We start from the raw sequence: 15,079 nt of genomic DNA on the forward strand, positions 1-15,079 counted from the left end.
AACTCGCATTCGAAAGAATCAGAAGAGATACAAAACGTTCGAATGAAACTGACACGCGCATTCGTCGACAATAAATTACTAAGGTTTTATGTTTTGATACTTTGTACATGAGCTCGATTTGACCACAACGCATTTTTAATGTACTTTTACGTCACATCCGTAAACAAAGAAGCTCATGCTAGCTGGACTGTACCATTATGTTACTAGGGGGTGCGCGTCAGTCGAGTACATCCGACATTGTCGGGATTTTTTTGTTTGTTTTATTAAAAAACACCTTTTTAATCAAATTAAAACTTTTTTTGTTCTTATTTCGTTTATTTAATGTCACTTTCTGCCTGGTGTATATAAATGCCTCTAATTAGCTTTAAGCTTTTCATCGAAGACAAAATATCGAAAACCCTATAGCTGAGTAGTAAAAGTTTCTTCCTATTTCACAACACGGTACAAGCCAAGTCGCATTTTAAAGAGCCCTTTAAAGTCCCAGTGTAGTAGGGAAGGAGTATCGGTATATTTAATCTACAAATAGAGAAAAGCTCGGTTGTCCATTGCTTTTTGCCAAGTCTCCTCTCTCGGGGACTTGTCTCAGGTAATTTTACATAGTTTTATCCGTTTAGAGTTTATATAAGTGATATTTCTTGTTAAGTTCAAAGAGCTAAACTATGGTTTTGTTTGCATTATTAACTCAAATGTATTACTATGCGTTTATAATCAAGCATTATTGGAAAATAAAATGGAAGACGTACGTCATTGCGTTGTTCGCTTTATTAAATGACGCGCTTTCACCATTTTGTTTAATAATATTTATTTCGCATACAACCCATGAAGTTACTAAATTCAAGTTGCTCGTCTTTAAACGGACTGGGGTTTGCGTGATCTGGAAAGTCCTGCCCGTCTGCTTTGACAGTCTGCTCGTGTTTTGTCCTTGTTTGTGTACTGAAGATAAGGTCACGTGTTCGTCGCAGCTGAGCGCAGTGTGTATGTGTGTCTCGCGCAGTTACAGCACCTCCTTTTAGGGCCCAAAACTGCAAGAGCTTTAACCGGTGCCAGTGGTGCTGTCATCAATGCCTAACAATTTAAACCTTACTGAGGAAGTGCGTGTGCATGGCTTTCTGTTTTTACCAACTACTGGACCAGTCTATTACAAGAAGAGGTCACAGTGTTGTTCCCCTATGCTTAAAATAGATGCTCTCATTTGGAAGGGCTTGAACATGTTATGTCATTGGGCTTTCTATTGTAATCAGGCTCCAAACACTGGTACCTATTGGTATTTGTTACTGTTTTAATTGCTATAGACTTTAGACAGTCGGGAGCAAGTTGAGGCACACAGATATAAGTTCATATAAGTATATAACATTGCATGGTGAAGTCAACATTATGGTTTTAAAAATAAGCATAATGTAAGAATTTCAGAAAATTATAGTGACTTCATTATTAAAGGGATAGTTCACCCAAAAATGAAAATTTGATGTTTATCTGCTTACCCCCAGCACATCCAAGATGTAGGTGACTTTGTTTCTTCAGTAGATATGATTTTTAACTCTGTCAGTCAAACAATGGGAGTGAATGGGAACTCGAACAATAAGAGTCGAAAAAACGTGCATACACAAATCCAAATTAAACCATGCAGCTCGTGACGACACATTGATGTCCTAAGACACGAACCGATGGGTTTGTGCGAGAAACTGAACAGTATTTATATAATTTTTTACCTCTAAAACACCACTATGTCCAACTGCGTTCAGCACTCGCTTAGTGAGGTCTGATCGCGCTCTGACAACGACAGTGATGTCAATGATAAATATTGTTCGGTTTCTCGCACAAACCCATCGGTTCGTGTCTTAGGACATCAATGTGTCGTCACGAGCCGCATGGTTTAATTTGGATTTGTCTATGCACGTTTTTTCGACTCTTATTGTTCGAGTTCCCATTCACTCCCATTATTTGACTGACAGACGGCAACATTTGGAGTTAAAAATCATCATTTGTGTTCTACTGAAGAAACCTACATCTTGGATGCGCTGGGGGTAAGCAGATAAACATCAAATTTTTATTTTTGGGTGAAAAAAAAAAAGTATCTTAAAGGGACAGTCGCCCTAAAATTATAATTTATTTAATTTTAATTTATTTTTTATTTTAATTAGGGTTTTTTTTTTTTATATTTCCAGTTTTAGATTACATTTTAAACTTTTAGTAATTTTGTGTACTTTTTTTAATATTTCTATTTGGCTTTAATTTGTATTAATTTCACTTTTAGTGGTAGAGTAATTTTAGTACTTTAACTTAAAGGTGCAGTAAGCAATTTCTGAGAAACGCTGTTGAATGTGGATCAGACAGAGCTACGGTGACCAGATTTCTCATGGTGGAATACGGGATGGGTGAGCAAGGGGTGGGCAATATAACCCTGATATAAGAAATTTACAAACAATACGACAAATACGATAGAAATACAAATGAAATAAACTTGTTTTTCAGATACAGTAGGTTTATTTACCATGTATAAGTTTAACATATTTTGTTGTTTGATTAACATTAATGACCGATAAATAATTAATTAGGCGAATTTATGGACGTAATATACTGACACATATCCGATTTTCACCCACCTGTTTAAGTCCACTTAAGCCATTAGTTAAAAAACCGACTGTATTTACATGAGATAGTCCGCACGATTGACATTTTGAAAAACTATGTGTGGATTTGACCATTCAGACGCAAGGAGAACTGATCGCGCGCTGTCTGAGAGAACTGGGGTCGCACGCAAGGAAAGAGAGAGCGCGAGAAAGCGAATCTGGTATGCGTCATTCAGCGCGATTCCGCCAATCCAGCCTTTACGGCCTGTTAATCAATAACAAATTGTGATTGGATGGCAGTTTTGTTCTACGACGAATTGATTGGGCTTTTCTCACTTGACCACTTCTACGACTCATTCCATGATTACCCAGTCGTAAAGAAATTTTAGGAAAGATGAAATACGGGACAAAACATGATTTTTTTCCTTAAGTCGGGACACTAAAATGGAGCTGAAATACGGGACTGTCCTGGGAAAAACGGGACGTCTGGTCACCCTAAACAGAGCACCAAAACACACTTGAACCAATCAGCAGAAAGGAGCGTATACACTCATTAGGGGGAGGGGCCTGTGTTGCATAGGGTGTTTGTGAATTTGGAGGCGGAGCTATCAAGATAGCGGTGTGATCATTTTGGGTAGGGGCGTGTTTGTTTTGGCGATTTCAGATATCAACAGTGTTTCGTAGAAATTGCTTACTGCACCTTTAAAGCTGCAGTCCGCAACTTTTTTTGTGTTAAAAATTTACAAATATTATATAATGAGAATATACAACATGAATCCATTTTCCAAATCGTGTTTTTATCTTATCCTGAATCATTAGGGTACACTTATAATAAGTGTTTATATTCTGACTATTTCAGACCGGACTGGTAGGACTCTCCGCAGAGTATCACAGTAACTGTGTGACTTGCCATAGACATACAAGGAGAAAAGTAGCTCCGGCTAGAATGTTCCTCCACAAGACGTGTTCAGTTCTGTTTATTAACCGCTAGAATCGCGGACAGCAGCTTTAAACTCGATTAGTTGTCAAGTCAACATTTTGAATTTTCGTTTAAGGTGTTTTTAAGTCTACATTTTTCATCTAGGCTAATATTAATATTTGATTTTTATTTGATGAAAGCTTTTTTAGTAGATTTAGTTTAGTTAACAATAATACATTCTGACCCTCATGTTGTTCCAAACTGGTTTGAATGTTTACTTATGTGTAACACAAAATGAGCTCATTTTTTCCAATACAACAAAAGTAAATGTTAACTGTGATTGTGTTCCACAGAAGAAAGAAAGTTATACAGGTTTGGAACAACATGAGGTTGAGGAAATGAAACATTTTTGGATGAACTCTTCCTTTAACTCTCAAAATGTGCAGAGAATTTGTTGTTTTACAGTTGCAGTCTGAGAAAAGTTTTGTTCTTCTGTCGTAATAGCCATTAATCCAAATGAGCAATAGATAAACTTGTAATTACAAGGTAGTTAAATAAACAAATCAGTTTTGTCAAAGCATCATGCATAATAGGTAGGATTAGTGACTAGCTTAGTATCTGAATGCATTTTTATTAATTAATGAAAGCCTTTGGTGATTTCTTTTTTTTTTTCGGATGCGGACTCAACTTCTACTAGAGCTGAATAAACTGAAAAGACTAGCAGTTACTCGGTTACATCAGGAAACAGGTGTGTACTGGAGCCTATAAAGGCAGAGGGGTGTAACGAGATAGGTTTGCATTTAAAGATCACACTGCTATCAGGCGTTATCTGTTACCCAGGAGACAGCACCGGTCAACGTCTGAATCACATTTAAAATACAATGTCCCTTTTGTGGGCCACATGAATATCACTGAGCCCTTTTGTTGCCTGTATATTTTCTCTAGCCTTTGCTATTCACTTTTCTTTGTCATGTCAACAAAGCTTTATGTCCTTGTGGAATTTTCCAGCACTGAAAGTGTGCCAGCTTTAACTTTTCCATTTAAAGCATCAGCTTCAAGCTTGTCCCAAAATCACCCTTCATTTTAGCCACAAGACTCAGTTCAATGTGTATGTTTCCTCAATACCTTATAAATTCATTTGCAGCAGCCACGCACAATGCCACTGAACGATGAACGTCCCACTTCCACGTCTACGGTGGCCAGTGAGGACCAGAACAGTGACACGGAGTCATCGGAAAGGTGCGACAGTTTGACCTCGTCTAGCGATGTGGACTATTCTCGGCAGAGCTTCACCAGCGATTCGTCCAGCAAACACAACTCTCCTTCCTGTAGGTGTCCCACTAAAATGCAAATTCAAATGCAAATAAATCAAAGGTTTATTTGTGTAGATTTATTTTGCACTAGATTCATCACAGAAAGAGTTTAACATTCATTCAGAATTTTATTTTAATTTTTGGGGATAGAAATAAAATTAATCAATACTTTTATTCATCAAGGATGAGTTAAACTGATCAAAAGTTACAGTAAAGACAATTATAATGTTAAAAAATATTTTATTTTAAATAAATGCTGTTCTGTTGAACTTTCTATTCATCAAAGAATTTTGAAAAAAAAATTGTACACAACTGTTTTCAACATTGATAATCATAAATGTTTCTAGAGCATCAAATCATCATATTAGATTGATTTCTGAAGGATCATGTGACACTGAAGACTGGAGTAATGATGCTGAAAATTCAGCTTTGATCACAGGAATAAATTACACTTTACTGTATATTGACATAGAAAACAGATATTTTAAATTGGAATAGTATTTCACAATATTACTGTTTTGTTTGTATTTTTAATCAAATAAATGCAGGCTTTGTGAGCAGAAGATACTTCTTTTAAAACATTAAAAAATCTTACTGACCCCAAACTTTTGAACGGTAGTGTGTATAATAACCTATAGTATTTATTAATATTTTGAATTACATTTATTTTTATATTTTCAGTTTTCATTCTCATTTTTAGTTTTAGTCATTTTTAATATTTCAATTAAGCTTTATTTTAATTTAACAATTTATTTCTTAAAAGAAAATTAGAAATGTTGTCTTGCCAACTAACTGCAATGAAATAAGTTAAAGTTTTTCTAATATTTGTGTTTTATTTTATTTTAGCTGGATTTCAATGACCAAAAACAGTTTTATTTGTTTTAGTTTTTAGTTAACAATATCAATATCTAAACATATTTTGCTGTTATTTATATTGGATTATAAAAGTCAAATGGTCTTTTAACTTGTATTGCCATTCTGTCTTCAGGCAGCCCACCAAAAACCCTAACGCTTGACGAGGTCATGGCCTCGGCCCGGGACCTTTCTAATCTGAGCCTGGCTCATGAGATCGTAGTCAACCGGAACTTCCACCTAGAGCCTCCAGATCTACCTCAAAACAGGTACTAAACTCATTTATAATTTCCAGATCTGAGTCCCACTTGTAGACATGAGTTAAGGGTGATGATATACAATTAAATTATTTAAAAAGTTAAAGTATTTTTCTTCATGTATGCAGTTTAGCATTTTAATTTTTAAAAATGATTTAAAGGGGACATATTAGGGGCATAATAGGACCCCTTTAAATCATTTAAAAAAAAGTTTTACAAGATGTAATTTAAATCTCAGGTGTCCCCATAATGTGTATTTGAAGTTTCAGCTCAAAATACCTCACATATAATTTATTATACTATATTTATTATTTATTACATGTTGTAAATACCCATTTTGAGTGCATGCAAAAACATGCTGTTCCAGAATAGCGCTTCCTTCAACAGCTCCTGCCTGCCTGCATCGGATACTCTGCCGAATACTAACAAGACATCTGCTTGGTTTTGATTATCTTCCATATCGCGATCACGCTCGGCTCAGGGACAATTAAGTTCTTCTTCATCATTAAAGTTTATTATCCGTATGCGTTTTGAAGCTATATCAGTTTAAACTTCTAATTTATGGTTTTCTGAGTGCGCACATCTGAAGCACACACACAGAAAGCTGGCTGTCAGACGGTACGTCTTGTGAGTATTAAACTAACTTCTCTTTCACGTTTTATTTCTCTTAAACTGCCAAATACACACAAGGTTATGTCAAAATCACATAAACACAGTCGGTTATGTGTGTGAACGTAAACAGCAGGGACAGAAATCGCATGTGTATATTAGATCTGTGGTGCATTCATACTTACATCCAACAACAAAACATCTCAACTGCTTACCAGACATTCTTGTCGCTACAGCCGCTCCGGCGTAGAGACAATGGCGGACAGCGTACAACTCGCTCAGGGCGGAAACTATGCTAATACGGTGTCATGAGAAATTGAGTCCCCCCCAAGGAATCGTGTCTCCTTTAGGACCCAGGCGGTAATGCCTGATCAAAAGCTGTTGTCGTGACTAATTATATTTCACTACTGCATGATGTTTATTACATAAAGTGCACAATCAACATGCTCGAAATATAAAATGAATGCCTAAGTATTGCATAATAAAACAAACTGGAAACAGATATTGGAAACAAAAAACATAGCTAATATAATACAAGCTAAGCTAGCTATGTATGCTATGCTAGTACATAAGCTAATTAAAACACAGTAAGAACGACAAATGCTTGATTTCACAACCTATAGCTTCAGTCATGAACCATGCCCTTTTAAAAGAACCAATGGAGACCCAGTTCCTGGGGGACTCGATTTCTCACCACAACGGCAGCGTCCATCAGCAGTCGTGGGCAGGGCCTAAGCAATGTGACGTCACATTGCCCAGAAAAAAACGGCTTGTTGTAGGTTTTATGGGGATTTAAAAAAAGAAAAAAGGAGTAGGTGGATTTTTATCATTATAGGGTGGTTGTGTACACACACTGCTGACACACATTTGTTCAAACACCATGTAAAAGTGAATTTTGCATAATAGTTAATCTTAAAAATGAATATGTATAATAAATATAAAACAACTGATTCCAAACCTTTGTTTTTCCTCAAGCCTGGAGAAGAGAGTTAAGGATATGGTGCACAAAGCTTTCTGGGACTGTCTTGAATCTGAGCTGAACGATGACCCTCCTGAGTACAATCATGCCATCAAACTTCTGGAAGAGATCAGAGATGTAGGTTACACATTTACTCTGATACAATGATGAAAAACAGTCTGATGGTAAATGATTCATTGATTAGTTATTTTTTCCTATCATCAAAGACCTTGCTGTCTTTCCTTAACCCCGGGGCCAACCGCCTGCGTACTCAGATTATGGAGGTTCTGGATATGGACCTGATTCGCCAACAGGCTGACAACAATGTGGTTGATATCCAGGGCCTTGTGTCTTACATCATCAATACTATGGGCAAATTCTGTGCTCCGGTCCGAGATGATGAAATCAAGAAGCTCAAAGAGAACTCAAGCGACATTGTGACACTGTTCAAGTATGTTTGAGGTGTATTTTTATATGCCTTTGCAGAACTAGGCAAATTTCACATCAGAGAGCATTGGCTGGTGTAATAACATGACAAATAATGGGTCCTAATTACTAATCATGCATACACAAATTTTTGCATATACATACATTTTTATGAACAAATCATGATTCACCAATTAAAACAGGAACAACTGAAATCATGCATATGCAAAAATAGGTGACCTTATAAAGGTGTTATTGTTAAGATTAAATTTTATATACATAGAAACTATATTTAATCACATATATCAGGGGTGTTATAGCTGAGAGTGACAAAAAGCTGTAAAGGAAAGATTGTGTGGAAATCCCTTATGGAGATTGGAGATGGTTTGGGTGTGTTTTATGCAGATTATCCACGCAATTATTAGTGAATGAGACCCAGTAACTGAGGGTAATGTGGGACACAAATGGCATTCTCTTCACTAACCGTCATATTTGATGCAAATAATCGCCTGTGGCAAAATAATTGAGTTTTAAATGGTAACTTGTGTTGTAAAAGGGAGATCTTCCGGGTGCTGGACCTGATGAAAATGGACATGGTGAATTTTACTATCCAGAGCCTCAGGCCAGAGCTTCAGAGACAGTCAGTAGAGTATGAGAGAGCCAAATTCCAGAGCATTCTGGAAAGAACTCCCAGTAAGTCCACAAACAAACATTGAGATGTTATTTATTTTAATGGATAGTTCATCAAAAAAAAAAAAAAAAAAGTTCTGTCATCATTCACTCACCCTCATGTCATTCCAATCTTGTTTGATTTTCTTCTGTGAAACATAACATTTTTGAAAATGTTTGTCCATATACCGTAAAAAAAAAAAAAAAAAAAAAAAAAAAAAACCTTTACAGAATAATACGTCCATTTTGGTTATTTAATATTTATTTTACAGAATAAACATTTACACAACAACTTGTAAATTTTACAATTTTAAACCATAATTAAAAAAAAAAAAAAAAAAAAAAAAAAAACACGTTAAATTGGTATATCCAACATCCAACATAAGATGGAACATAAAATCCTAAGTTACATAACTGATAAGTTAAAACTAAGTAGCATAATTATCAAAATTAAAATCCATCAAATTTGCAGCATTAATGAGAATTGTGGGAATGTAAATTAAAGCAATAAGCCCCAAGAAGCCATGGTTTACAGTGAATTTATAACTGCTAAGGGGCGTTGTTAGGTGCGAAAACCCCCTTTGCTGTTATAAATTCACAGTAAACCATCACTTCGTGGGGCTTATTGCTTTTATAAAATGGTTACCACACAATACAAATATTAAAGCCAAAAAATTTGTATCAATGCAACTTTCATGAAGTAAAATCATTAAAAGGCTTCCTTCCACCGGAAAAAATAGTCCCTGACCGTGAACAACAACAGAAGTTACATTATTACGCCATTAGATGGCTTTATGGGCGAGTCACTCAGTCACAAAGACTTTTATATTGAAACTTGTTGTGAACACAGAACAAGACGCAAAAGACAAATGCTTTGCGCTGTCTAGCGCTGTCAGTGTCAGCAGGGAACGGGTAAACATATGTTTACATTGCTAAGAGCGATACTTATGTAATGCGGTCAGCTGTATGTTTTCGGGAATTTTACAACAGCTTTGAATGTGGCTCAGCCAATCAGAATCAAGGGCCGGTGTTGTGCCGAATTTCAATTCCTTGCCAGATTATTACCCCCTTGTTGAAGTCGCTACCTGATTGGCTAATCTTAACCCCACCCCTAATCCTAACCCCTCCCCCACACCTACTCCTAAACCTACCAATACTAGGCGGTAATAATATGGCAGGGAGTCAAAATTAGGCACAACACCTGAACTATCCGTTTAATAATTATGTTTTGTTCACTGTAAATTATGTTTATATGTTCTTTTTTCTTCCAAAAAAATTTACATTTTATAGTATTTTACTGTAAAATTACATGAAATGTAAGGTTCGATCTATTACAGATTTTCTCCGTATATTCTTACTGTATTACTGAACTTACTGTTAGCCATTTTTTACAGTTAAAATTACAATCATTTTTTACAGTGTACAATAAAAGTGTACATTGTATGGATTAAATCAAAATGTCTTCTTTCTGTGTTCCAAGTAAATGATGACAGAATGTTCATTTAAAGTGATAGTTCACCCAAAAGTGTCTGGACCCTTTTTGCACATCTGGGCCCTTAACCTTGGATATCATTTCAATTCCCCCAGGTGCTTTGGACCACACAACTGAGTGGATCAGATCCTCAATAGTGGAGGCCAGTCAAGTCATGCCACCAGCAGAGAAGAGCAGTGATTCTGGGCAAAGCAGCAAACACTTACCAGGGCCCACGCTTGTTCTAAATACTGCCTACATAAGACTGCTCACCTGGGATGAGAGCAAGGGCCCTCTGCCTGAGGTTGGAGCACAAACACACAGTTATCCGATTGAGCTTTGATATCAAATTCCTAATGCATCTTTAAGAGCATTTTTATGATCTAACATTCTGTATTTTGCACTTGCAGACTTTGATTACGGATGAATCGAGGTTGCAGGAGATGCAGCGCTCTCTTCAGCTGTATCAGAAAATCGCATCTGTTCTGTTGATAGTCTACAGCTCAATAGGAGGGGCCGTGTCAGGCCTGCCCGCTCTTGTCGAGCGACTCAAGAAGATGACAGCAGTGCTGCTGGAGGGCATGCATAGCGCGTACGTCCGATCTGTGTCCTTCCCCAAAACTCTGCGCAGGCCAACACATGCACACATTATTATACACATACTTCTTTATAAACGCAATGCAATAATCAGTGTCTCAATCTAAAAGACTTTGTTTTCTATCCATTTGGCTTACAGAGACTTTAACCTCAATGAAGCGCTTAGTAACGTCAGCGCTCAGATCTGCTGTGAGGTCAATAGGTCTTTGGCTGAAAGAAACTTCCCAGCTCTCCCTGCTGAACTGCAGGCAACTCTAAAGGGCCAGATCTGTGACATCACCCAGGAAAACAACCCAATACGCACTCTTGTTGGTAAGGAAAACACATTTTAAAGGAATATGTGGTTTAACAGCAATTTATGCAGAAATTACTTTTATTTTGTTTTCCAGTACAAATATATAAACATTCTTAAAAAGGGATAGTTCACCCAAAAATGAAAATTCTGTCATTTTTCATTTCAAAACTCTGTTCCAAACCTGTTAAAGTTTCTTTGTTCTGCTGAACACAAAGGAAGATATTTGGAAAAATGTTTGTATCAAAGCAAATCTCGCCCCTCCATTGACTACCATAGTAGGAAAAAATACTATGGTGGTCAATTGGGGGGCGAGATGTATTTGGTTACAAACATTCTTCCAAATATCTTCCTTTGTGTTCAGCAGAACAAAGAAACTTTTACAGGTTTGGAACAACTTGAGGGTGAGTAAATGATTTTTGGGTGAACAATCCCTGTAACTTGTACCAAACTCATAATCTTGCCTTAAAGCCTGTATCTGATTAATGTGCCTGTTCTGTCCCACAGAGGGAAGGGTACAGCAGTACTTAAGGGTGGTCCTTGCCTCTACCACCTCTCACAGGACGCCCCCTCCCGTACCGCCAGGCTTGGGTCTGATCCAGCTGGAGCTCATGGGACTGAGCGTCAGTTTCGTTAACCTCGTCAACTTCAACAAAAAGGTTTACGGTCCTTTCTACGTGAGCATCCTGAAGAATCTACTTTTTATCAACACGCAAGCACCAACTCTGCAAAATGGGATCACACAGGGTCTACCCAGCAGCCCACTGGAGTCCAATTAGACAAGGATGTTTCATCTGCTCCCAGTTATCATACCCAGGCATTTCATTTATGTGTTTCCAAGTGAGTTATTTGATGATTGATTCTAGGGATTCACTGAAGACTGAAGAACAACACGTGCTATGGTGCTTAAAATGAAAAAGTATGGATGTTACAAACAATGTTTTTTGCCAAGTAATATTTTTAGCATCTCTCTATCTGTAGTTTTCACTTAACAGTGTTACTGCAATAGAAATTCAGTCATTACTTACAGTATATTGACAATGTTTAGATGCAAAGAGGAAACTTTTCATATATATATATATATATATATATATATATATATATATATAGCTGTTAAAGATGTAGCCAAAAGAGGCTAATATATTTACATAGATCATTTAAAGACATTTGAGAATATGCATTTGTTATGTCCGTTTAGAGACACCCATGTATGTTGTATCCCATGCCCAGATTCTAAGATTATTAAAAATGTTTATTGCAGCATATTAAAATCCATCGGTGACAAAGTCAAGTTATACTTTGTGTTTGCTACACATTTTTTGAAAGTATTGTATTACAATTGTTAACTGTATTTATACTTGAAAAAAATATTTTTTCTGTGTAATTTGAAGTGGAAGAAACTTGAAATTACATAAAGAGGGAGAATCCAGAATTCTGGCAAGAACAATATTGTTAATTTAATTTGATTTTTGATCCTGTTAGTGTCATTTTATATAATTATGACTGCATGATCATTTGTGTTTTCCTTTTTTTATCCTCTCGACATCAACATTTGGGTTAGTTTTGTATGTCACTGCGCTTTGGTTACAGGCATGTTTATTTTATTAATGTTGTTTCTGGAAATTAAGGGGATTGTCTTATATAATGTTTGTGCTTATATAATTCAATTGTGTTGATAGTTTTACTTGATCTATGCAGTTTGGTAATTGTTTTGCTAGTGCTTATTTCTGTGTGTCAATTGAAGGAATGACATCTTTGTGTGGAAAGCCATTTTCATATCAACCTGACAGACCTTCAATTTAACAATTTTGCAATGTGTATTGTTTCAGATGTAAGAACCCATATAAGAACAACACAATATATGTAGTGTGACGAGCACTAAAAAAATGAATAAAGAAAGTGGGAAAACTAATATTTATTTTAAACATTTGTTTCTGTATTTAACATTTAATTTTCTTTTATATTACATTAAAATTATTTGTTATTAATTTAAAAATCAATATGTTATGGGTATAGGAAAATAATATTAATCTTTTCTATATTTAATTTATTTTAGCGCAATTTAACATTTCCTGTGCCCTTTCGCTTCAAAATTAAGACTTTTATTTTGCAAGAATAATACTTCCGGTGTGTTGGTGTTGTCATTTTGACAACATAGGAAGCAAATTGAAGGCTAATCGTGTCAAACTAACGACCAGCCTAATTTTTTGTGATCAGTGTTACTTTTATATAGTTTTTCACAATTTCAAAGCTTGAATCATGATGCAGTTTATCGTAAGTATTAACGTGTGTTTGTGAGATTGTAATCGTGTGTTTAGTAGCCTGCTAATTCGCATTGAAGAAGCTAGTAACCAAGTCAGGACTCTCTCATATAAGTTATATATATAAACATTTAGTTTTAAATAAGCAGCCGGATATTTTATAATATGGAAGAATGTATTTATCTGTCATATAATTTTGCTGATCGAGTATATCTTGTTTTTACAGCTTGGCTTCACTCTGGGTAACGTGGTTGGCATGTATCTGGCACAGAACTACGAGGTTATAAAAATAATATTCATTCACAGAATTAACTGTGATTTTGTCTGTGTCTTTCTAAAATCCTGAGTTATAAACGAGTTTTAATGAGTCTGAATTAGATACCATCAGTCATGAACAGAGAACACCTCCACTGTTTAGTGATCATTGACTAACTTGTTTATTGCTTATAACTTGTTTTGAAGGTACCCAACATTTCAAAGAAAATCGAGGCCTTTAAAAAAGATGTGGAAGCCAAGAAGAAACCCCCAGGCCCGGAGTGACGGACAAGAGTCCTGCCTGGAAATATCATATGGCTAATTATAAAATATCTGAAGATGGAGGGACATTTAAAAACAAGCATATAATATAGTATTGTTATTGTATAAAAGAGCCCTCAAGATGAATAGTGTCAAATAGTGCCTAAACATCTCACTTGAACATTGTTTTGCATTTTGCATTGTATTCTCTTTCTTTCTTTCTCAATTCTTGGGTTTTTTGTATTTATTGAGAAACATGTTTGCAGTGCAAATTGTTGTGGACAAGTAGAAACTGCACCTAAAATCAGTTATTCAGAACAAATTACGGAAGTATGTTTTAAAAGCTTCTTTATACTCTTATGTAATAAAGGTTACATATAAAAGTTCATTGTCGGCATTGTTTTGTTATTTTCTAGTAATATTAATATTGTTCAACATTGTTTATTTTGTTAATTAAATTTAGACAAGACTTTGGAGGTATACAAAAAAAAAAAAAAGAAAAAAGAATGCTATAAAAATCGTATGATGGATAATAATTAATTTAAAATAAAATACACCCAAGACACATGGGGTTTGATTATCTAATGCTTAGTGTAGTGGAAACAAGATTATCACTCCCTTGAATTTGTGGTCAGATATAAATAAACTCACTTTAAAATAATAAACAGATGCTATCCATGTCACAGTTTAAAGAAGGGTTTTCGCCATTATACAGTTTTTCTTATTTTTCAGTTGTAATTATACCAAATTATATTGGTCCCAAGTTCCTTTTTGAGTTATTTTACAAGTTTGTCTCTATAACTGATGTAATGGTCTTGTTTATGGATTGTGATACTTGTTTATTGGATAATATAATTAAACTTCTTATTCTATTAGGGAAATATCATATACATAAAGCAAAATGTAAATCGACTGTACCAAATGTTAGACTATTTTCCACTGATATGAGGATTTTTTACGACTCTCTAACTTCAATACAGAACAGTCAAAAAGCTGTAAAAACATCCAAGCTGTTGAAAAAGATTGATTTGTGATATAAGATACAGAATTTGTTTTACAGATTCAAATGTTATTGTATTTCCCTATTGTTATCCCACTAATAAAAAAGTAATATTTCCTGATCAAAAATGTAAAAAAAAAAAAAAGTATCCAATGCTTAGCTGAACACCAAAGCACACTATTCATTGAAAATGCCCAAAAAATCGTTCATCTTCTCAAATAAAACTATACTTCAGACAAAATCATAAACTAAGAACGGTCATGAATTACATACAGACCGTCAAAAGGTTTGAACAATGTATTTTCTCGCTCTAGAGTGTTTAAAAAGTGTAGTGTGCTGTTGTAAAAACAAACAAACAAGACCACCAGA

The 15,079-nt window shown here is 35.3% G+C and overlaps 2 protein-coding genes across 3 annotated transcripts; both read left to right on the forward strand.

The window, feature by feature from the left end:
- The first annotated feature begins 432 nt into the window (after positions 1-432).
- On the forward strand, positions 433-12,845 carry tcp11l2 (t-complex 11, testis-specific-like 2). 2 transcript variants are annotated; one of them, XM_067391905.1, is made up of 10 exons: positions 433-586; positions 4,634-4,817; positions 5,791-5,923; positions 7,496-7,616; positions 7,706-7,929; positions 8,461-8,597; positions 10,161-10,348; positions 10,455-10,636; positions 10,781-10,953; positions 11,441-12,845. In XM_067391905.1, the coding sequence occupies exons 2-10, from the start codon at positions 4,646-4,648 to the stop codon at positions 11,710-11,712; spliced, it is 1,602 nt and encodes a 533-aa protein (XP_067248006.1). In that variant the 5' UTR covers positions 433-586; positions 4,634-4,645; the 3' UTR covers positions 11,713-12,845. The 2 variants fall into 2 exon arrangements, with proteins under 2 accessions (XP_067248006.1, XP_067248008.1); XM_067391907.1 differs by having other exon boundaries at positions 4,637-4,817.
- A 206-nt stretch (positions 12,846-13,051) lies between these two features.
- stmp1 (short transmembrane mitochondrial protein 1) lies at positions 13,052-14,380 on the forward strand. The gene is made up of 3 exons (XM_067391908.1): positions 13,052-13,207; positions 13,421-13,474; positions 13,657-14,380. The coding sequence occupies exons 1-3, from the start codon at positions 13,193-13,195 to the stop codon at positions 13,732-13,734; spliced, it is 147 nt and encodes a 48-aa protein (XP_067248009.1). The 5' UTR covers positions 13,052-13,192; the 3' UTR covers positions 13,735-14,380.
- Positions 14,381-15,079: the final 699 nt, after the last annotated feature.

Source organism: Chanodichthys erythropterus, chromosome 8 (assembly GCF_024489055.1).
Source record: "Chanodichthys erythropterus isolate Z2021 chromosome 8, ASM2448905v1, whole genome shotgun sequence".
NCBI lineage: Eukaryota > Metazoa > Chordata > Actinopteri > Cypriniformes > Xenocyprididae > Chanodichthys > Chanodichthys erythropterus.

Excerpts from the sequence above, each read along its gene's own strand:
- tcp11l2 (XM_067391905.1), top strand. The coding sequence starts at position 4,646 with ATGCCACTGAACGATGAACGTCCCACTTCCACGTCTACGGTGGCCAGT. Across the intron at positions 8,598-10,160 it reads CATTCTGGAAAGAACTCCCA|GTGCTTTGGACCACACAACT; the intron begins GTAAGTCCACAA and ends CAATTCCCCCAG. Across the intron at positions 10,349-10,454 it reads GCAAGGGCCCTCTGCCTGAG|ACTTTGATTACGGATGAATC; the intron begins GTTGGAGCACAA and ends TTGCACTTGCAG.
- stmp1 (XM_067391908.1), top strand. Across the intron at positions 13,475-13,656 it reads ATCTGGCACAGAACTACGAG|GTACCCAACATTTCAAAGAA; the intron begins GTTATAAAAATA and ends CTTGTTTTGAAG.